At 37.7% G+C, this 23262-nt stretch overlaps 1 protein-coding gene across 3 annotated transcripts in view; it reads left to right on the top strand.

Annotated features, from left to right (window-relative positions):
- Positions 1-23262, top strand: part of MYPN (myopalladin) — a 69886-nt gene that overhangs the window by 13108 nt on the left and 33516 nt on the right. For 2 of the 3 annotated variants that reach the window (XM_042818484.1, XM_042818486.1), the window contains exons 2-4: positions 10579-11493; positions 21297-21472; positions 23069-23120. In XM_042818484.1, coding sequence (XP_042674418.1) covers positions 10580-11493; positions 21297-21472; positions 23069-23120 — 1142 coding nt within the window. In that variant the 5' untranslated portion in view covers position 10579. Of the gene's footprint in view, positions 1-133; positions 329-10578; positions 11494-21296; positions 21473-23068; positions 23121-23262 lie in introns of all 3 variants that reach the window. The other variant, XM_042818485.1, reaches the window with a different exon arrangement.

Raw genomic sequence — 23262 nt, 5'->3', positions numbered from 1 at the left:
CGGAGCAGTGGATTCCCTGTGCTCAATATTCTCCTGTCCAATGAGGTGGAATGCTCTGCAGGCACATGGTTTACGCTGCTCAAAATAACTTGGGACCTGCAACTGACAAATGCTATTGCTCCGGTGGTGACAGGTTGTCCAGCTTCTTACAGCCATCCTCATAACAACGAAGATTCACTTCTTTCACTGTATGGACTGCTAGCTGTTTGTGTTCCTGAGGACTGGAAGAATTCCCTTGCTTCCTTACCTTTAATCTCACACTCGTGGATAATTGTCATCGCTACTAACTGCCAGCATTGGGCAGCAACACCTGGAGGAATTTAAAAAGGTAATGCTTCAACTTTAGATTGGTCTGCATTTTGATTTTGCAGCACAGGTGCAGAGGGGTTTGATGAGCATGTATCTTTAAATGCTAGTTATTGCTGATAAGACATATACAGGGAACAAATCATTTTTAAACTGACGGACTTAAATTACGCTGAGGCGTGTGTATTACAGTGAAAGAGAAACAATGTTCTGCAGCATTATAAAGGGCTTGAATAGCATTGGTGGGGTTCTCAAAATCCCTTGGAGCCAGTCTGACTCCTCCAGAGTCAACGGAAGATAATAGTGACCTGAAAAGTTCATTGCCGGGACAGTATTCTTCTTTCAGCCTTTTTTCCTTCCACTCTCTGAAATGTTTACAATCTGCTGTTCAGCCTTAAACTGAGATGCCATAACGTGGGTTTCCTTCTTAAACAAAATCAAACCTAATTTAGCATGACCCCCATAGTTAAATACTTTATTTATTTATTTATTTATTTATTTCTCTATTTATTTATTTATTTTGTCCTGTAAAATGACCCCGCTGGCTATATTTAGTGCTGGGAGATCTGCTCTCTGGATTAATGTACACAACAGCTGCAGAAACAGTCCTGCTAGAAGGGCATAGCTCTCCCCCTTGAGCTCTGACTATCTCTCCTGCACTCTTTCTCTCTCAGAGAGTATTTGACTGTCAGTAGCAAATGTTTGGCTCAATATATTGCAACATTAAGCAGTAATCAGAAGCCCATCTTGAGTTTTACAAAATAATATGCCAACAATGGAGAAGACAGCAGATTAGCTCCAGTTTACGCCAGCAGAAAATTATACAAATCATGTTAAAGATACTGGTTACTTTATCAACAGTTTTGTTTTGGTCATGAGGTTTACATTTGTGAAGACGCTCTAAGGGTTTAAGAGCGGAAACAAAATCAGCAAGTGTTAATGGAACAATTTCACAAATGTCAGCACTGCTCTTCTCCCACTCCTATATCCCCTGAAGGTTTCTAAGGTCAGAATATTTCCTTCTTAATTTTTCTGGGTTTCTTTGTAGACCTTTTTTTTTTTTGTTTCTGAAAAGGCTACAAAATTGAACAATAAGAAGCATGTTAGTTCCCACAGCTGAGCAGCATGAAAGCAGTATATTTGACTACATTTATAGTCAATTGAGGAGATAGATGGGTTTTGTATGTGGTGGATTGTCATGGAGAAAGAAATGCATTCTGTGCTGTTTTGCTACTCGTATTCATTCTCTGGAGATTTTACAATATGTCTTGCTGTGCTACTGCAGAAGCTGTTTCTTATCAACAGCTACTAAGAATTTGATATCTAGTTGTGTTTGTAAATAAATATAAGATTAAGGTGACTTGTTAAAAATGTACACAGAACTATAAGAGCAGTTGGATTGGACAGTACACCCTAAATTGGCATCAAATTAACTGGCCAAAAAAAAGTTTACTTTGGTGTACTTGTTTTCATAAACAATAATATTCTATGAGTATGGGCAAATTATTCCACTGAAGTCTCATTTAAAGCATAATAGTTTATAATTATGATTGAAAAGTGGAAGTTTTTATGTTACAATGCTCTGTCTGGTGAAAAAACGTAAAAGGACAGAACAGCAGATAAAAAATACAATGACAGTTTGAAAAAAAAAAAGGCACAACTGGGCCTTGTTAGAAAAACTACAACCAGATTTCTTTTGTGCCTCATTTAGGACTTTAGTTCCCTTTTTCACTAGGAGCCAATATTTATCTGAAAACTGAATGGCATCCTAAAAACAAAAGAGCCGATAGATTTGAAATCACCAGACAAATAGATGTGCAAAGGCACATGTATTTTGTTTGCATACCATTGCTTTTCAGGGCTTTTCTTTGTCCAGTTTGTGCTTATTCAGGCTGGCTACACAAGCAATCATTTGTCTTGTCTTCAGATACATGCGCACAATTCCTTTGACATCAGTGCTGCTTACACGCATGGGTAGAATAGAGAAATCTGCTCAGCATTTAAGTTGTGCAAATTCTCATTACAGTCATCTTATGGAGTGTTGTATTTTGTCAGAGTAGAGTGAGGCTATGCAGTACTCAAATCACTTATTAACTATCAGAGCCAAAATAAAACTGGGGGCAGTAGCCCTCAGCCTCATGCATTTCTGGATTTTTGCACTGCTTACACATATTGATAGCAGGAATAATAGAAATGACCTAGTTTAAATCATTGGGGTCACTGTCCGTGAAAGTGGATTTGCAGTTTTAGCCATGAAAGGCTTGCAGTGCAGTGTGACTGTCTGGACCCGGATAAAAGAATACTGTCGCCTGTTTGTTGTATTTTCCATTGTGGACCTTTGCAAGCACATTCAGCACCAAACTATGGACTTCTGCTCTGTCTTTTGTATAGACCATTTCTCACATGGGCAATCTCTGAAGGAATCTGGGTTGCATACTTAATAAAAACTTGTCCTGTATTACTGGCATTTGAAGTACCACAATCAGAGCTTGTCCTAGCAGCTGTGGCCCTGCCTTCACAGGTCAGTGGGAGAGGAAGATCCCAGGCAGTCCTCAAAGACTACCTTCATCTCTTTTTCTTTTCAACCTTCTAATTTAAAAATCAGATGCAGTTTCTTTCAGTTTCAACTTGACTTTGCATGGAGTCTAACAAAGGTATTGTTTAACCTTGTAGTTCAGGTAGATTCACTAAGGAGCAAGAGAATTTGAGGCATTGTTTAAAAATGGATCTATGTTCTCATTATGAGAACTACTTGTATGATGATTCTGTGAATATATATACGTATATATATACAAACATATTTGTGATCAGAGTAAAAAAAACCCAATGTTTCTTTCATTATGATAGTATGAAGGAAATGTTGACAAAGTTAGAAGTCTTTGCCTGTGCTTTTTATGTGAAGAAGAGATGGTTATTTTACTGTGCAGAGTGCCCACTGCTGCAGCACTGAGGTCATGGGTCAGGTGAAAAAGTATTCAAGGGCATGAGTCCAAGTGCACATAGGCCTATTGGAGTGTCTTCTGCAGAATTATTTGGAGGTGGGATTAGGGTTAGGTTATCTCATCTCATTTCTAAGTTGATAAATTCCATTTTTTTCTTTTGTGAGCTGTGCAATTATGCTATCAGTAAGAAAAGGAAATTAGGGACAAAATACAACACATTTCACCTCTCACATTTCTAGCACTATTTGCTTGCAAAACAACTGCTCATAAGTCTTATCAGAAGTTTCCTAAAGCAAAATAAGTGCTTGTAAGGCTCCAACATCTGAACGTTCTGAGTTGCATTCAAATGTCTATGAATGAAATATTGAACTTCTCCAAACAGGATAAAAAGGGCTGTGTTAAAGGAGACCAACATCACTACAAAAAACATCAAGGTAGATTCTCCACTAAAGTAATCTAGAATCTTAAATATTCCAAGCTACAAATCACTTGGATTTGGTTTGATATTATTTATGTCATGTTCACATAAAAAATTCACACTGCTTTATATGTGACTATATTAACATTTAATTATTTATATTGTTTAATATAGATTACGTATAAGTGCATTTAGATAGTAATTCAATTCTATATTCTTCAGCTCCCGAGCCATTAAATATTAAAAATAATAATTTTTTCCCTAAATTCTAGAGAATGGATGCTCAATTGCTACCTTTTTTCCTCTCTTTAGCTATATATAGGTAGCACTTCTCAAAGTGTAAAGATTTAAATTTGTAAAGAGTTTTGCACGTTACCCAAGAAACAATTAAAACAATTGATTGGCATTTACAAAGAGAGGGGCTGTGAGGCTGGGGTGGGTAATTCTGTTCAAAGCTGCTTCAGGTAAATCCTGGGCAGCTTAAGTGAAGTCAGTCCAGATTTGTGCTGCAACGTATCAAGGGAGAAGCTGGCCTATCCAAAGTGCTATTTACAGAAGGGAGCCTGACACTGCTCCTTCGTTGAGCAGAATCAGTAGTACCAATACATCAGCTATAACTAAACATTCTTTAAACCGTCGATATTTACATGAAAGCCAAGTGCAGCAATATGTGAAGATACTTGTTAACACCACTCCTGTTAGCAAATTAATGTTACAATGAGCAGTATAAAGCCACCAGCCTCTTTCGACTTGAGATCAGATGAAGCTTTAAGATCTGGAAATTATTAAATGGAAGAAAAAATATTCTTTGAATATTAAGGAATATTAAGAATATACAGGCTGTTCAGAAATACACATGAAGTAGAATATTTCTGAAACACAGACCTGTAGCATGCTTGTTTTCAGGTGTTTTTATTTTTGTCAGAAGCTTAGGCATAGAAGATCTCTCTTCATTTTCCATTATTTAACTACAACCCCTTCACTTACTTGGTTCATTACAAGGAATGGAATGCAAAACTACTAATGTGTCTAAAACAGAAAAATAAATCACCTTCTTGTACATAGCTTTCTAAATGCAGTGATTAAAAGCACTTTATTCTCACATCCCCAAACACACACAACTGCTAATCTTGTTCCACTCCTCAGTTCCAGCCTAACCTTTTATATTGTAGAGTCTCTATCTGTCCTCCAGCAGCTATCATCGCACATCAACAGACAGCAACCGGAAATGGTGACAAAGGCAACAGCCAAGTGAGAAGCATGAGGGGAACAGGCTTTATACGTGGGCAGATAGTGACAGGACAAGGGGGAACAGCTTTATCGAAAAAGATAAAAAAAGGAGATTTAGGTTAGATATTAGGAGGAAATTCTTCACTCAGAGGACAGTGAGGAGCTGGCACTGCTGCCCAGAGCTGTGGGTATGCCATCTCTGGAGGTGCACAGTGCCACGGATGGGGCCCTGGGCAGCCTGAGCTGCTGGGGGGCAGCCAGCCCACGGCAGGGATTAGGGCTGGGTGGGATTTGAGGTTCCTTCCAACCCAAACCATTCTGCAGCTCTATGTTTTTATGATAAGTGAAGGAGTGTTTGAAAAGGACATCTTTAGGGCAGTAAGCATTCAATACCATTTCTAGCCAAACAAACTACAGGACATGCAGTCAGATACACCTGTGATTCCTTTCAGTTTTGCTTAGATTTCAGTACCACTATTTTCTTAGGAAAAAGCTTCAATTCTTTTAGTGATGACTCAGCAGTAGGAAATGAAAGGGTACAGCATTGCACCACACAAGCTCCCTGGAGTGATTTTCCTGCCTTCCATACAATGATTTTCTAGTTAAACTATTGCCTAAATAATCTTTGGCATCTAATTCTACCTCTGTGCGTATTTTATCTCAAAGACCACTTGGCTAATAAAAGAACATTGCTGTAAATGTTCTGTGTAGGCTCATAGAAAATCCGAAAGCTTATGCAGTTAGTTTTCTCATGGAATCTGATTTAGTGAACCGCAGAAGTAGACGCAGCCAGTTTATGCAGTCAGTTTTGTTCATGACATTCTCCAAGGCCTTTCAAGGTGCCCAGTGTCATGGCTGTAAGTGTCCTGGAAAAGCAAAAGAAGCTGCCCCCTGTGTATTTGTTTACTGCTGTAGGTAATGAACCAGTTAAAACTGGAGAACTGCTGACTGCTGAAGTCAGTCATCCCATTTTCAATCCTAAGTTATTCATAACTATTATTCACTACTATTCAAAACTAAACATTGCAATTCCTCCCCTTGATAGCAGTTCATAAATAGAGACATTTTTCCAGTTTGCAAAATTCTTAGAGCTTTCATTGACACTACAGATTATTGCTTGCTCTATTTGTACTAATGTCTATCTTCCCTACTGATGATTCTTTACAGCTCAAGATAGATACTTGCAGTTATGGTGTACTTGTTGCTTGCCCTGTGATATTGCAGACATATGCCATGCACTGACTCACTCCTAGCAATCTGTGCCACTGCTGGGGGAGTATGGGATGATTTTTATGTAGTCACAAAGACACTTTTGTCTCAAAGCCCAATTAGGAAAAATTAAAGGGAAGGCTCGGGGCATATTGAGGCCAGTTCACATCAAAACATAAAAACATCAAAATCTAAACAATACAAACAGTCCAGGAAAGAGAAAGACTGGATTCAAGCCCAAGTCTTAACTTTGGAGCTTAAATACCTATATAAGGTCTGCATTATTCTTGTATTAATCAAACCTGTAATAGCATAGTTTTCTTCTGGTTATATATTTTTGCTCACTGGAAAGACAGTTCACATATGTATTTTAGAAAATGTATTGAATTTGGCCTTATTGCTATCTGGCCCCCAGACCTTGTCAGGCTGTATGCTTGGCTCGTTTCAAACAAAGCCAGTTTCCATCAACTGTGAAATCTGAATGGCCTCAGCCTACCCAGCGCTTCTTTCCACCATCAGACTTCTGTAGTGCTTGAAGAGAATAACTCCTTTTGGGGTGGGAAGAAAAGGACAGAAACTGGGCATCTTGTATAGCATGCTTGTAACTGGATTGTCTGTCAGTCTCACAGCAACATTAGAAATATCACATCATTCAAAATGTCTTAAAACTTCAGGTAGCAAAGCACTGCTTTAAGGTGCTAATTTGACTAGTACCCAACTTCTCCCTTACTAAAAATAGAATTTAAAATTGTCTTCTACACAAGCTGAAAATAGAGTTAGTTATATTCTGACTCTGAATGAGCTAAAAAACAAAACAAAAAAACAAAAAACCCCCACAAAACCTACCACCAAGACTCTCTAAGCACTAAGAATTTGGCATCAGATTTGTTTTCATCAATATCTTGCTTCCCACCACCAGAAAGAACAATCTGCTCTTTTCTACCCCTGTTCCAATGGATATAAGGAAGTTGTTCCAGCTGATTTCATGGAGAACTGTTTGTTTTCTTCCACTCATATCTGCTCAGCTGTCCTCAGATGGGCAGAGACAAGTTTGAAACAGTGATTTGTTCATTTACTTCCTACATGTCCTCTCAGAACTGTGACAGACAAACAGACAAATTATTTTGCTCTGCCATATATGGCTGCACAGTCTAGCCTGGTCACGTGAACAGAAGATGCTTTGTCCAATTGTATTACTACTAGTCAAAACGAGCCATCAGTGTAGGGAGGTTTTGATTTGATCACTTTCATTTCCTCTATCATTTTATATTTTCGTCAGCTACAAGCATTCACAATTTTGTTATTTTGCAGTAATTTACATGTCTTTTCCCTCCTTTGGCTATCAGACACTTGCTTATTCACTATTCTTTTTCACAATCTTGAATTATAAAACTATTTTTCCAAACCAAAGACACCTGCTTTGAGAGTGTCTCCCCATGCTGCAGTAACAGTCCTTAAGAAAATTAGCAGAAACTATTTCATGTTTCAGTGCATTGTTCAAAAGATGAGTAGGAGACATACAAGACTCAAAACAAAGTCTCAACTGTACGGAGCAAACAGTTGCTTTACTATGGCTAAGTGCAGAAAAGCTGCACTGTGCTTAACAACCTCTGTTGAAATAGACATAACCCCTACATGAAAAATTAATTAAAGCAATATCTTTACAGCAGAGGAAAATGAAAGCCTGTGTGATGATTTTTATAAACTCAATCAATAATATTAATGCAGAAGTTTTTTACTTGATTTCAGCAGGTTTTGATCACACATTTGCATTTCCTCTGTAGACTTTCCACTGTTCTCTAAGGAACTGCATAGCCCTTTCTCAGCTCTGATGACATTTACAGACTCTGGAGATCAAAGTACAACATGCCATTCTGAAATGTTCCAGCCAAGAAAACTAGCAAGCTAAATTTTGCAATTACATTATACCTCTTCAGCCTCATAAAATACAACCTTCAGCTGCAGCATCTAAAAGTACACAAAGATACCTACAGCTAGATGTTCCCATTCAGCCACTGCCATGCATAGAGGTTAGTGCGGAGCTGTGTCCTTCCAGAGGAATGTAGAGTGTACTTCCTATGACACTCTCCTAGAAGTACACGCTGCTCTCTTTTTTTTTCAGGCTAAAACAGCTGTATGGTGCAGAGAAAAGAGCTGGCTATGACTCTGTTTCTTTCCCTCTGTTTTTAAGTAGAAGGCAGTACATGGGAAGCAGTTCAAAAGCCAGTTTGGTCCTTCATCACAGCTAAGCTCTATGTCTGCAGTTCATTCATGTGCAAGCAAGGTTTGCCTCCCAAGCTATGAACTCCTTATGTTAGAAGGTATTTAAACACTTCAGAGCTGAAACCATAGATTTAGCTTTGACCTTTACAGTACAGAGTGTGCAATCAGCATATAAACAACGTAATACAGCCCTTTAAAAACATTCAGCTACAGTAAGGTTGCACAGCTGTTTAAGAAGTAAAAGCTGAGCAAGCAAAAGTGGTGCCCATAGAACTGGAACTGTATGCCTTCGGGAAACCTCTTTGTTCTCCGATGAGGTTGTATTACATACTCTATCCAGTCATGAAGCAGCTTATAGCATTACCTCACGTGGCTTTCCCAAATCAATGTTCTCTTATGCACCACAGCTTCACTTCACCACTGTGTCAGATAATCTAACACCAAGCATTTGATCAGTGTTGCAGACCCTGGCTCAGTTGCAAGAATGAGGCAGGTGTTGCTTTACAGCTGGAATTTGCACTGGGGACCAGATGCGTTATTTAGAAGTATATAATTTATACAGTATTTGAATTGTAGTTTTTCTATAGGCACAAACTTATCAATATGATCAGGTGCCTTTATTGTCTTACTGAGTTTGATTGTTTCATATTACCAAAACAATGAAATCAATACAAACTAGAATGCTAAATATTTACATAGGAAATAGAACTTCATCACAACAAATTGTGCATCAGCCAGAGGGATTTAGGTCTCAAAACACACATCAGAATACAATAGCTTTATGATCATTCACTGATGAAGTGTATCTATTTACACAAGAAGTGTAAATAGAAGCTTTCCTTTTTATAAATAAGGAAGGGCTATTTTTCATTGTCCTGGAACAGATACTATATCAGTACAAGATGTTACAATCTCATTTGCTTTTTACCATTCCTTTTCCAGGGAGAACTGTTCCTCTAACAGAACAGAAAGCCTTTTACAACAGAGATACCTTTATTACTTCTCTTTCACTGGCAGCTTAGGTTGTCACATAAGGCTGTGACTGGAAATGGCTGAGGAAGTGCATACACAATTCCATTTCTTGATGCCACTACAGCAACAGAACCTGCAGTGTGACAAAGCAGATACCCTGGAGTAGGAGTATTAGAAAGCACCACAGCAAGGCTTGCCAGGCCATATATGAAGAGATCCTGAAAGAGATATCGTGCACTGCCCATGTTCTGAGAGACAGATTCTGCAAAAACTCACCCATTTGTTTCAGCTTTTTGAGATGTCAGCTCTGAAAGGTTGTGAACATACATATTTTTCTCCATATTTAAGCAACCTTAAGATTAGCACATTAATAAGATATCTGAATCACTGTACATTTAAAATAGATCTTATATAAATAAGAAGTATAATATGCAGAAGAACTGAATTAGGTACTAAAAGGAATAACTTAGCTTTACTTATCAGGAATGCGGGTTAAAAATGGACTTCATCTTCTCATCTGTGGTACATTTTTTTTCAAAATCTGATGATTTTGAAAAGGATGACCTAAGATAATGATTTTAAAAACCCATGGTACAAATTATGTTTGTATTGAATAATGACAAAATTCTCTACTTTACTTGAAATAGATAGCTTATTAGAAACAATGTTTAATTTAAGAAGGCATAGGACATTTAACATCATTATTGTTTCCTATAATGCAATATGTTTAAGAATTTTAAATGAAAAATTATCATTATAGAATATATTTGTTCCTCTCTCCCCTCCATCTTCCTTCCCCTCATCCCTCAAACGTTTTTTGAGGATTCATTTACTTACTACTTCAGTGTCTTTAAAGCTAAAATTAAACTTAATTTAAAAGTACTGTTGTTCCTCCACAACTCTCAGTCCTTGAAATAGCCAGCCATTTAATCTATCTGATGAGGTTGTTTCTAAGCTCACACATCAGCAATGTGAAAGATTTGGCACTGAAACTTAGTCAATAACTCTATAATTGAAGTTTTGCCTGGAACAGCGTATAAATTATCAAGCAATACAATAGCAATTCAAGGCTACCATGGTAGAAAGTTATAAACGATGAATTCCTCTGTGCAAAGGTGATAGTATCTGGCAGCATGTACTAAAACAGGCCTTTAAAACAAGGCCAGTTAATATCTAGAAAACAGTTGCACTTTGAAAACGTGTTCTGCTTTTCAGATTCTGTGCGATCGACAAATTTGCTATTGTTAAGGTGGTCCTATTTGTCCTTTTTATTGGCAGCATGCAAGACGACAGTTTAGAATCCTCAACTTCAATATCTCAACTTCTGAGAGAAAGTTATTTAGCTGAAACTAAACATCAAGGGAACAGTGAAAGAAGCAGATCAGAACCAACTTCACATAACTTCCTCTACGGCAGCAGTTCTGGTGATTCAGATGAGGTAGCTGCCCAAGATGACCTTCCAGATCTCTCTGCCTTTTTGAGTCAAGAAGAGTTAAATGAAAGTGTAAACCTAGCAAGACAAGCTATTGATCAGAATCCACTGGAAGCTAAACAGGATGAGCTTCATCTCCCAGATCAACTGAAAAACACTGGAAAAAACAGACAAATGGCCCACTCCACAGCTTTAAAAACATCAGACAATGGCCTGCCTGCAAACTTTTGCCAGGACCGTGCCACAGATTTAAAAGGTTCCAAAGGGAGCCCTCAAGATCTAAAGAAACACCTTCCTTCTGAATCAGAATCAAAGAAGGAATTCCTAAACAAGGCAGCAGATTTTATTGAGGAACTTTCTTCACTTTTCAAAGCTCACAACTCTGAAAGAATAAGACCCCGAACCTGCAAAAATTACAGGAGCAAAATTGATTCTAAGAGCAAGTCTGCTCAAAAAGCTAGCTCTAGTCTCTCCGGTACATCAGAAAACAGAGAGAGGCTTTCCATTCCGCTACCTCTAGACTTGGAAAACAAATCAGAAGAAACATTTGAGAAAATAGATGATCAACTAGCAGAAAACTTGGAATCTATCAACCAACTGACAAGTGCGGAACTAAGAACAGAGTTAGAATCTGCATATTCTGATGAGCCTATTGGACAGCCACCACGCTTCACTCAAAAACTGAAGAGCAGGGAAGTTCCTGAAGGAACCAAAGTGCAATTGGACTGCATTGTAGTAGGAATCCCCACACCTGAAGTCAGGTAAACACATTCTGCGTAAACATATTGTCATTTTGTATATCTGCAACAGTAGGTGTATGCCTTATTCTTTTCAGATATTTTAATGCATATATTCCAGGAATCTGTAGCAGAAGTCCCTTAATCTTCATTATTGAAATTGATTACAATAAAGAAATGCTTTCTTTAAATCATAACAAAGAATAGTTACATTTTAAGGCGATGCATTCTTGGGCATATTATTTTCTTAGAGTTTAATAGAACTGTTTTTAAATATTGTATTTCCACAATAGAAAGAAATACTAACTTCTGAGTGAGAAGTTAACAGAAAACAAGGCTGATCATGTAAACTGGCTAATAAAAACACCACTAACTGATCTGAGATCAAGTGCTTTAGTCTGGAAGAGGGTAGACTGGACAATAGGAAGAAGTTCTTTACCATGCGGGTGGTGAGACAATGGAACAGTTACCCAGAGGGGTCTTGGGGCCACCTCCCTGGAGGCATCCAAGCCCAGACTGGATGGGGCTGTGAGCAACTTGGTCTAGTGGACGTGTCCCTGCCTATAGCAGGGGGTTGGAAATACATGATCTCAGAGTTCCCTTCTAATCCAAATCATTCTATGGTTCTATGAGCAAACAGTTTCCTATATGTCAAAGCCTTCCATAAACGAACAGAAAAGAAAGGAATGCAACTGAGTTATTATACAACTATCAGCATCTCAGTTCTAAGTCAGATTCTAACAAAATTCTGCCATGAGCTCAGAAAAATCAGATCTATTCTACCAAGAGCAGGACGCATTAATTGACAGTTATCCATATTGGATGACTAGCCTGCTAAATCTGACCACTTAGTTTTCACCTTTATCTATGAGAATTTTGAAGGTTAAATAGGAAACATTTGTAAAGATCACTTAAGGTGAAAGGAAGTGTGAAAGAGCTGCATTTTACTCATCAATGTCATAAATGAAATGAGAAATAGATTACTATGCATTTTAAAGTTACCTTGAAAATTCTCAGTCTCAGTGTTTTGAAATCTGAATTTGTTCTCATAGAGATAATTAGCCAAATTTACCCCTCAGTGACATTGGTGGAATCACATTTCCTTTGTTGGGACTATAAATACAACATTAAGGAAAATTCGATCCACTTTCTAGAGAAGCACAATACTTATTTGCAAGCTAGTGTCTGCAGTATCAGAAATAGATTCCTTTATGGGCATTCAAGAGTTGTGTCATTTTTCTAAACACTGAAAAGAACTGTTTGTGTTCAGCATGTAATTAAGGGACTGTGAGTTTCACAGATGGCCCACATTCTCCAATTGTCAGCTCATTACAACAGTCCTTGTCTTCCTAATATACTCAGACAACTCTGGATACAGCACTGCTGCAGTCAGCGCTATTATCGTCTTTCCCACCAAACTAATATGCAACATTATCAAATGAAAAATATTTAATTTTACAAAGATGGAAGCTCCAAAGATTTCTGCAGTAAACAATCCTTGTCTTTCACTCTCTTGGCATTCTGGCACATCAGATACTATTTTTCAGAAGAAAGACTATTTTACAACACATTATTGAGTATATAGGAACAAAGATGTACAAATAAGTCCTCCTGTATTCACCTGTCTTTAGTTATAGACAGTCGTGTCATGAAGAAAATCTACGATATCTGTAGGATCCCTGAACTGTGACTAACATCATTCTACCCCACTCATGCCTTCATAAAAATTATGTAGGTTCCCAGTACCTAACACAACTTTGACACATGGTACCACATAGTTTCTCTTGCCCTTGACAGTAATAGGAAAGACTCAATGGTTTGGTTTTAAAAAGAGGTATCTGAGCTGAAGTTGAAGAAATAACTTGTTTGGGAAGAATACACTTTCTGTCCAAAGTGACTGCTGAAACAAACCTTTTGAGGCATACTTATGGTGGAGTTCATGCATTCAGCCCTTAAGTACAGAGAGTAGTCTGATCAAAGAAGAAAACAGTGCCAGAAAATAGACAGGAAATATAATTCCCTAGATATTAGCATGCCTTTCTGAATACATCAATAGTAAAGGCTTTGAGACTTATCTGTCTGAGCACTTGCCTTGACAAATCTTTTTGATATTAAAAATGCCTCTAGGATCCATGGACATAAGCAACAATTTCTTTTTCTTCTCTCATTCATAACTTATAATACAAAGAGAATAAAGAAAATTTTCTCTTATGCATATAAACATATATACAAACCCAATCCAGTTTTTCTTGTATTTAAAGGTGAACACCAATTTACTTGTTTATGGCCACATGCTTTGATGCACAGTATTAGTGAGTGTTTCTCCAGAAAGCCACAAAATCATCCTTTGAAAAGGATGTTATAGTCATGCCTTTGATACATACATAAAAATGAAAAGGTATTCATGCCTTCTAAGTTTGAGTGTTAAACAAGTATCTGAATTAGAAGCTGACACTATAAAGTTACTGAAACCTCACAAGGGCAAATCAAAGAATCCAAGAACAGTGACTCATCCTATGGAGTACCCATGTACCTGCAGAATGCCTGCCCTGACTCAGGGACCATTAAATTCCGTGGAATTGAATTTTTGTCCCATTAAAACATAAGGTTTTCCATTGAAATTTGTTTCAATGTTTAATTTTATTTTAAATAATAATCTACGTAAGTGCATTACAGTCAATATGGGAGCTGTTACATTTTCATAAAACAGGTATCTGTCAGAGTTGTCCAAGGATAAAACACTGCTGTCAGGCATTGGACTTCTCCATCACAAGTGTGTACATGGTTTACTGGCTCTTGCTTGTAAGAAGGGTTTTTGAAGAATAGAGAAGATCAGAAGGGAAGGAATACCTTCCTAGGGACATGGACACACAGACAAGTTACTGGAGAATACAAAGCATTTATCTACCAGTTGCATTAACTGCTCCACTGAATGCTCCTACTGTGAAGTGACAGAAGGGAAGGTACCTTGCATTCAGTGCAGCATGTTAGGGCATGAGGGTTTGAGTGTGTGACAAAAAACAGAGGTTACTTTGGAACTACCCACTCACATGCTGAAATCCCAAGGCCAAGGTAAATAGAGACATGGAGAAAAAAATCCCATAGAGAAGGCAAGTCCCAAGCAGCCAAGCTCAAGAAAAACATCAGGCTTCACTTCACAGTTTCATAATTCAAACTAAGAAATTAAAGATTTACCACAAAAGGGTGCAAGTATGAACGGTCCCTTTTTGTCTGTGTGTGTATGAATGTGTTGTCAGCTGGGAGAAAGCTGGGAATGTTAGCTGATCATAATCATCTGTTATCAAGATTTGTCCTGTTCATCCAAGATTCTTTCAACTCCACCCATGCGTAGGAGTTACGCAAAGAATGAGTGTAAAAAAGTCATTTGCATGAGTAATACATATTCATGTGCTTTCCGTCATCATAGCCTTTTTAATCACTGCCACAAGAGGAAAACAGAAAATGTAACAAATTCTGGGGTATGTGTTCCATTAATCACCAAGACTCTGAATGCACGTTTCTTCACTAAAAATAGTGCTCATCTTTAATCTGCTGTGTAGAGCTCCCAAAACAGTGATGAAAGCATCTTGTTGGCCATAGCTGTGGAATTTGTGGAGCTGTGCTCACAGCTGGCAACTGCCCTGCTTTTGGAGTTACAGTTTTCTGAGGTTTGTGGTGAATTAGTTTGGTATGCATGAAGCTGTGCAAGAAGAGAAGAATTCCAATAGATAGATAGCCAGATAGCCAGACAGATACAAAAATCATTAGACTCAGGAATTCAGTAGTTAGCAAGGTGGCAAATTGATGAGAGAAAGCTAAACGGTGGCTGTTTCTGAAGTATGATTTCTTCTTTCCTCCATCTAGCTGAAGGCCCACAAATAAACAAGTATTCCTTGGACACTTGTGCTATTTCATATTTGCTTGCGTCCTGGGACTTACACTGGACTTCTGAATTACAAAAATGAATCCCAAGTTACTCATAAAGCTTGTAACATTTACACTTATAATGTTGTAGTGGTATTTTGGGAACCCAGAGCAGTGTGAAACAAGAAGATTCAGCAAGTTCTACGATGTTATTTCTCAGTCACCACTTGTAGAAATCATGTAGTTAAACTGTAATGGTAATTATGAGGGAGGAAATCAGAGAGAGGAGATTGAGAGAGAAGCTGATCACAAGAATGGATAGGACTAGAAAGTATAATGAACATTCAGATATCACATTTGAAAGCACAACAGTACAAAACCAAGTGGATGACATAAAAACTGTAAGTTCCTTTCAGGGTGGATCAGGGTCAAAATATCATTGGCAGTGATAGAGCAGTATAACTTACAGGCTTGGTGGGTAGCTAACTAGTGCATAAGAGCTCACGAAGGGGCAGAAAATTGGATGGAGGAGCAAGAGGAGAAACTGGAAACTGACAGAAGTACCTCTGTACAGAAAGCTAAAACCTTCCTGAATTAATCCAGATAGACACATCCAATTACTTTTAAGATAACTCAGGTTAATCTAATGAGCTATTATGGTAGAGGAAGCCTGTTGAGACTTCTTTCCAGATAGTCTCAATTAAATGTTAGCCTTTTTCAGTATCATCAATTGAATGCAGTGACACAGAAGAGACTAAGAAAGACTGATAGTATGGTATAAGGGCCTGCAGCTGGCGCAAACATTAGTTCACATCTAAAGAGCACTACTACAATTACTGTTAGATTACTGACTATAATGCAGGTAAGGAATAAGTATTTAAGAGTCATGCATAGCATATTTGCTCCTTCCCACACTTCCTTGTATAGCTCTGTTTCTTTATGAGTAATGATAGGTATGATAGTCACCTCTTTCCATGAGGCAAGCACTCCTTATTTTCTCAAGCTGAGAGGTGCCTACATTTTTCCAAACTGTTTGGCACATCACTCTTAGGTTAATTTTATTTATGAATCACACTGCATGGCATACACAGCCATCCTGGAAGCGTCATGAGGATTTAAAGTTCTAAAAACAGGCTGTATGTCATAAGGTTTCCATGAAAGCATTCTTTAACATAGGCATACAAAGCTTAAAAAGTGTATTTTAGTGCCGCTTTGTTTTGTTGACTGGATCTGTAACCAGTCACTGATTTTTAAGATTCTGGAGTCACATCAGATTGACTAATTTTATTTTCCTGGCTGCCAAATGAAACCATTTATCTGTTTTAATGCTCAAAACCTAGACAGCCGAACTTCTCTTACACAGAACTCCAATCAAGTAGATGGACTAATACTTAGGATGACTTTGGCACAGCAGATGACACTGCTTGTGCTTCATGTGAATCTGTGTTGTATGATGAAGCTATCACTACAATTTGCAGCAGGAATGAAATGCCAGTGACAGAGAATATTGCTACTTCAGTCATGCCACGTATCTCAATGTCAGAGCTCCCTTCGTAACCGACATTTAATTGCTACCCTGCACAACATTTTTAATCATAAGAATAAAATAAAAACATTAATAAGCAAGGAATACAAATGGCCACACCAAAGGTTTACCTAAGGACTAGTTTTATAGGAGCAAATTGTTATTTACATCTAAGAACTAAAAGCAAATAACATAGTCAGCACACAATCAAATTAAAAATAATTTCACACTGTGAAGATAGTATCTAAAAAACACACTGCATAGGAGAACTAAATCCAGATTTGAAACAGAAACTAAATGCTGAAGTTTTAAACAACTTTCATTGCAAATTTTGGAATCAAAGGGAAAAAATAAGTTTTAAAAAATAAATCATTCTTCATCATTTGCATGAGTCTACTGAAGGAATATTCTACTTATATGCTACTAACATAACTGCAGAAAATAGCTTACATGATGCGTTTAATTTTGTTTAGAATTTGCCTCACAAAGTCATGCACTACAGACTTATCTTTACACTAAGCTGGAGAAGCTCATCAGGAAGAACACAAAGTTCTTACACGTTACTGATGATTGTACTGCAGCATTGTGTGTGTTTTACATTATGGGTCTTGATTAAGGAACTACGTTTGGGTGGACACAAAAATATAATATTATTTTAGTATGTAAGTTATTTTAATGTTCTGGAAAGATGCTGCTAAAATGAAATCATGTTGTATAACATGGATATTCTCTTAGTTAGTTTTTCATATCTGCTAAAATTAACATGCTAAAACAAGACTACATTGTAAGGAAGAGGTATGAGGTAGGTATATAAAAAGACATGAGTAAGCGCCATGACTCAGCTCCCAAACATACACAGTTGCCTACATGAATTACCTTTCTAAAAGTCTGCTTGTACATCCAAGCACACAATATGTGCTTGCAGTAACTCAACTGTGTATGAGCATTAAGTTTTCTCTTCTGAAAGCATAAACATTGCCAATTATCACCAATTGCAAATCTTAAGTCATGTTATATACAGAATTTTAAAAAAACCCTTTGAGGATCACAGGAATCCTATATGATTTCCTAGTCTGGAATCTAAAAATGGCACTAATCAATTTCAAAGTATCTGGTTAATCAGCTCTCTGGTGCATATTACTGCATTTCTCCCTTGGGATTGCTAAAAATTTCCTCTACTTACTTACAGCTGCCAGAGTTATTCTTTTATCCCAGGCATTAGAAGTTTGTGTTCTGAATGACAAGGGCCCTGCATTTCATCTCCACTATGAACTGTTACGTCTGTATCTACAAGTTTGAAAGGGCATCACAGAACAGATAAGCAAAGGTAATACTCCTGGGGAGCTAGTCAAGAAGAAAGCTTTATCTAATTACTCATAGGACAAAGACTGCAGCTGTAGCCACCTGACTGTCCCACCCCTTCTTTTACGGTTACTTGCAGGTATCAGAAGTGGGTTAGAAGAGAATTTGTTTAATTCAGTTATCCTAGATCCGCATGTCCAGTGCTCTTGTGCAAACCCATTTTCATCAGGCCAGACCAGGGACAGATGTGCCCACAAATACATTGGAACCTGTCATTCTTTCTTCACTGAGAGGCTTCCAGGAAAAAAGTGAACATTAAGATGGTAACATTTTAAAGTAATGCCGCCAGTATCTGCAAGAGCTTGCCTATCAGAGCTCTATAGGCGCAAATGGAAGAGAACTGGATAACCTTGGCTGAAGTTCTCTGTGTAAAGCAGCACCAGTTTCACTTTGGTAAAACCCTGCAAGGAGGATGTGGATATATTTTATTGTAGTAAATCTGTATTTCAGCTGTGAAATGTCATGAGAGATAGGGCATTTCACACCCTACTGGTATTTTCTTTTAACATGGTGATATTTACTACGTATCTGCCTGCTGCTAGTCAGAAACACCAATTTCACAAAAATTGTTTTATTAGAAGAACTTTCATTTCTCATTACAGTGGAAGCTTGTAAAAGAAGATAAGCAGGCAAATGTAAACACAAAACAAGGCTTTTAACTTTTAGATCTATCTATCTATAGTGGATTGCCTTTCTAAAAGGGAAAATTGTGTCAAGCAGTATAATTCATTCTACAGTTCAGGAGATTCCTGCCATAGCAGGTGGACATGCACAGTTTCCAGGCTGTCAGTGAACTGTACAGCTACAGATTACAGTAGCATGCAACTTGAGGTGGACTGGGGAATACCCTGCCTACTTTAAGAAAGCCATGCTGGGCAGCTGATATTGATGGTGCACAAATAGTACAGTTTACTTCTTATTTAATCACTATTTAAGTTCCAGTTCTGTACTCCTTTATACCTCACAATCCTTTTGAGGCTCCTTTTTCCGATTGCAAAATATGCTTCTATTAAGTACTGGTGTACTTAAGTACTTTTCCATGCTATGGACTTCCTTATAGCTTTTTTCTTTTATCCCCAGCATATTCATTTGGGGTTTTCTCCACGCGCAATTTGCATCACAAACTGCCATAAAAAGTTGTTTCCAAGAGGTGAATGCAACTAACTGGTTAGACAGACTCGTGTTTTTTATATACTTAAGGCAGAATTGTACCAAAACAATTTACAGTATGAGCTTGAAAGTGGGAAACATTACAATTTATTAATCAAAATATCCTTAGTCTTTCTTCAACAAATCCTATTTGGTGCAGCATATAACAGTAAATGCATTTCTCATTGCTTTGATGGCATCTCAGAGGGGCTTTTTAAGTTTAGCTACTTATTTTAAAACAGCTGTATCACTGAACATAATCCCAACCTTTTAACTTTGGATTTCTATCCATAGTACTACACCTTGTCTATAAAACCTAGGTTGTCCTATAGAATTTGAGTCTGGTTCTGCAAATCCACATGATTTTTCTCCTTTTGTTATGTATTTTTCATTTTATCAAGCAATAATCACAGAATTGCAGGGCTTGGAAGGGACCTCCAGAGATCATCAAGTCCAACCCCCCTGCCAAAGCAGGTTCCCTACAGCAGGTCGCACAGGTAGGCATCCAGGCAGGTCTTGAACATCTGCAGAGAAGGAGACTCCACCACCTCCCTGGGCAGCCTGTTCCAGTGCTCCGTCACCTCACTGTAAAGAAGTTCTTGTGCACATTTGTGTGGAACTTCCTATGCTGCAGTTTCCAGCCGTTTCCCCTTGTCCTGTCTCCACTCACCACTGAAAAGAGTCCGGCCTCGCCATTCTGCCCCCCACACCTTAGATATTTATAGACCTGGATCAGGTCCCCTCAGCCTTCTTTTCTCAAGGCTGAACAGACCCCGTTCACTCAGCCTTTCCTCATAGGAGAGATGCTCAGGGCCTTTCACCATCTTTGTGGCCTCCGCTGGACTCTTTCCAAGAGATCCCTGTCTTTTTTGTACTGGGGAGCCCAGAACTGGACGCAGTATTCCAGATGAGGCCTCACCAGGGCAGAGTAGAGGGGGAGGATCACTGACTGTTCTCCGCTGCTATTAGTTCTCAAAAATTGAGCTGATGGTTTCTGTCATGGACACATCTCAATGAACTGTCTGTTCGGGAGCTGCTTTTTCTTTTCCTTGGGCTCCTACATTTGTTGAAACCAGCCTTCTGAAAACTGAGGGAATTAAGAGCACTTAGGAAAGTCTTAGATGAGAATGTGAAGTCTCTAAAGGGCCCAAAACACTTGTGGATATTTAGCTGGGTTTCAAAGAGAAATAGAGCAATGTCATGCAGAAAAGAATTCAGGATCCAGATTTCTTACTGCTGTTGCCCTGTAAGGGAGTATCACCATAGTTTAATAAATCACTTCTCTTTCTGTATTTATGTGTGGGGGTTTTTTTTGTTTGTTTTTATTTTTTTACCAAAAGCAGATTTTCTTACTTTTTCACAAAATGAAGAGTAATGTGAAATTTCCTGTAAGTCACGTTCTGAGACAACATGAACTTTGGAATCAAAAATTCAAAGGAAATTTGTTTCTTTAAGGATTGTTTTGTGGGGTTTTTTTGCTACACTTTAAGCTACAACACAGATCTAAATGCACCTTAAGAGAATTCAGAGCTGGACTGATAGTGTTCCAACCTCATAGCTTCATTTTCTTCCTACTATTGAATACTATAATCGTATTCAATACTATTGAATTCTATAAATCAGGAATACTATTGAATTCTATAAATCAGGAAAAATACATCCCTTATATAAACCAGTTTGTTAGTATGTTTAAAATACTGCAAAGAAAGGAGCTCTGTTATTTGCTGTACCTGAATATTGTGGAAGCCGTAAATATTTTATTTCTATGACTGTTGATCCAGCTTGTCTGCAATACTCTGCTTGGACCTTCAGGCTAAAAACTACCCATTTTATCATCAGAAAGACTTCCAGTGTTGTCATTCTTGTTGTCAAGTTGCTTTTACTGATAAAACCAAATTTATTTATTTATTTATGTATTACCTTGCAGGTGGTACTGTGAAGGCAAGGAGCTTGAAAATTCACCAGACATTCAGATTATCCAGACAGGTGATCGACACTCACTGATAATTGTTGAAGCTTTTGAGGAGGATACAGGACGTTACTCGTGCTTTGCTTCAAATATCTATGGAACAGACTCCACATCTGCAGAGATTTACATAGAAGGTAACATTATAAGTTGTTTCAGAAATGGTTGCTGAAATAAGTAATACAGAATTAAGATAAAATTATGCATTTTGTATGTTACGTGCTTATTAGGTTTATCACAAAAATACACAGAAGTCATTTCAGTCACTACTAACATACTTAGCATCTCTGTAAAACATCTTTCATATAATTGATTGCTCTTTACTTATGATTTTATTATGTTGCTTCCCAGAGATTTTACATATTTCATTGCAAGATCAAAGTCTAAAAACATTGAAATTCCAATACCAACAGATGTTTTTTGCACGTGGTTACTCTAAATAAAAGAAATCTCAACTTTGTGTGTAATTTTAATCAGCCCCTTTTCCCTAGTCATTATTGTAGATTGAATATAGGATAGCTCGTCAGAGCTGGTCTTTTTCCTCAAGAAAAATTTTCGAGTAGCTCAATCCTAACTTATTATTGAGATGCTGTAACCAAAATGATGAAGTACACAGCAGCAATTGGATCTTTTACCTGCACAATAGATGCTGTAAACAAAACAAAATATGTCTCTGCATATTGAAGTCTATTTTTTTTTCTCCCCTCCTTTTTCTACCTAGCATTTTTTCCTACCTTTCCTAAGAAAGGTCTATAAGTTATCTCTTTATAACACCTTTTTGGTAAGGTTTTAGATTGTATCCATCACCACATTAAGAGGATTGCAAATTTAAAATAAGCATGTAGAATTTTTCTCTTTTTTTTTTTTTGTTTCTCAGACAGATGAATATATTAGTATGTGACATCACTGACAACAGTGTGACCATTCATAAATTAAAGCACCTACCCCACTTAATACAAGAGTACTTTCACTCTATCATTATTCTTTGTTCACTTCTCTAATCTGACAGCAAAAGGACGAATCCTTTTTTAGTATCAGCACTGCCCCAACATTAGAGAGAGATGTCTGTGCTTGGCAGAGGTTTCTTAGTCCTTAACACTTGGGCCAAGGCCTGCTTTTATCTAACTCAGTGGATGCTGGGTGGAACACATGGCAGATGGAGGCGCTTATTAGCAGAAGCCACAGAGAAAATGACAATTCCAAAGTCAGTGAAGACTGAATTAGAAGTGCAACATGTCTCAAGAAGACAGCTGTTAGTAAACAGTGCTGATATCTTCTCTTAACTGTGCTACAAGGCACCAATGTATGAACAATAGTTGTGATCCCAGGTGTGTTTTTTTCCCCCTCCTTTTCTTCTAACAGGTGCTTGAGAAAAGCAGCTCTTATTTGATCCACAATGCCAATTAAAGACTAATATAGTAGTGGCATTTTAAATAGATCCTGAGGAGTACTCAGGTATGCATTCACTCACAGATGCTGTTTTGCTTATTTCAATTGATCCTCATTCTAAATCTGTTTTACGTCAACAGCAGTTCTGCATCTTGTACTCTATGTAATGAACAGCATGGTTCACATCCACTGCAACATGATCTTGCATTTTGGCATACCTTTGTAATAAATATTGATACAGCATTCTTTAAATACTCTATGGGAATTCTTAATGCTGGTTTGTATGATTCTTAGACAAAAACCACACCACTAAGTGTTTTTTTTTTCTTTCTGGGTTTTCATAGGAGCCTCTTCTTCTGACTCTGAAGGTGAAACCGTCAGAGACGAAATGGATCAGTAAGTTTAAAATAAGTTATACTTTTTTTACAGCTAAATAAGCCTGCAAGTGTAGATACTTCCATTTCTATTTTGCAACTCCTATGCTTTTATTTGGGCTTTGTTTGGCGTCAGATGTAATCTAAAATCTGGGAAATTGTTT

Source organism: Centrocercus urophasianus, unplaced genomic scaffold (genome assembly GCF_019232065.1).
Source record: "Centrocercus urophasianus isolate 14NV4802_14NV808 unplaced genomic scaffold, USGS_Curo_1.0 seq_17, whole genome shotgun sequence".
Taxonomy (NCBI): Eukaryota; Metazoa; Chordata; class Aves; order Galliformes; family Phasianidae; genus Centrocercus; species Centrocercus urophasianus.
The sequence above is the reverse complement of the archived record's forward strand: the minus strand, read 5'-3'. Positions and strand labels throughout refer to the sequence as shown.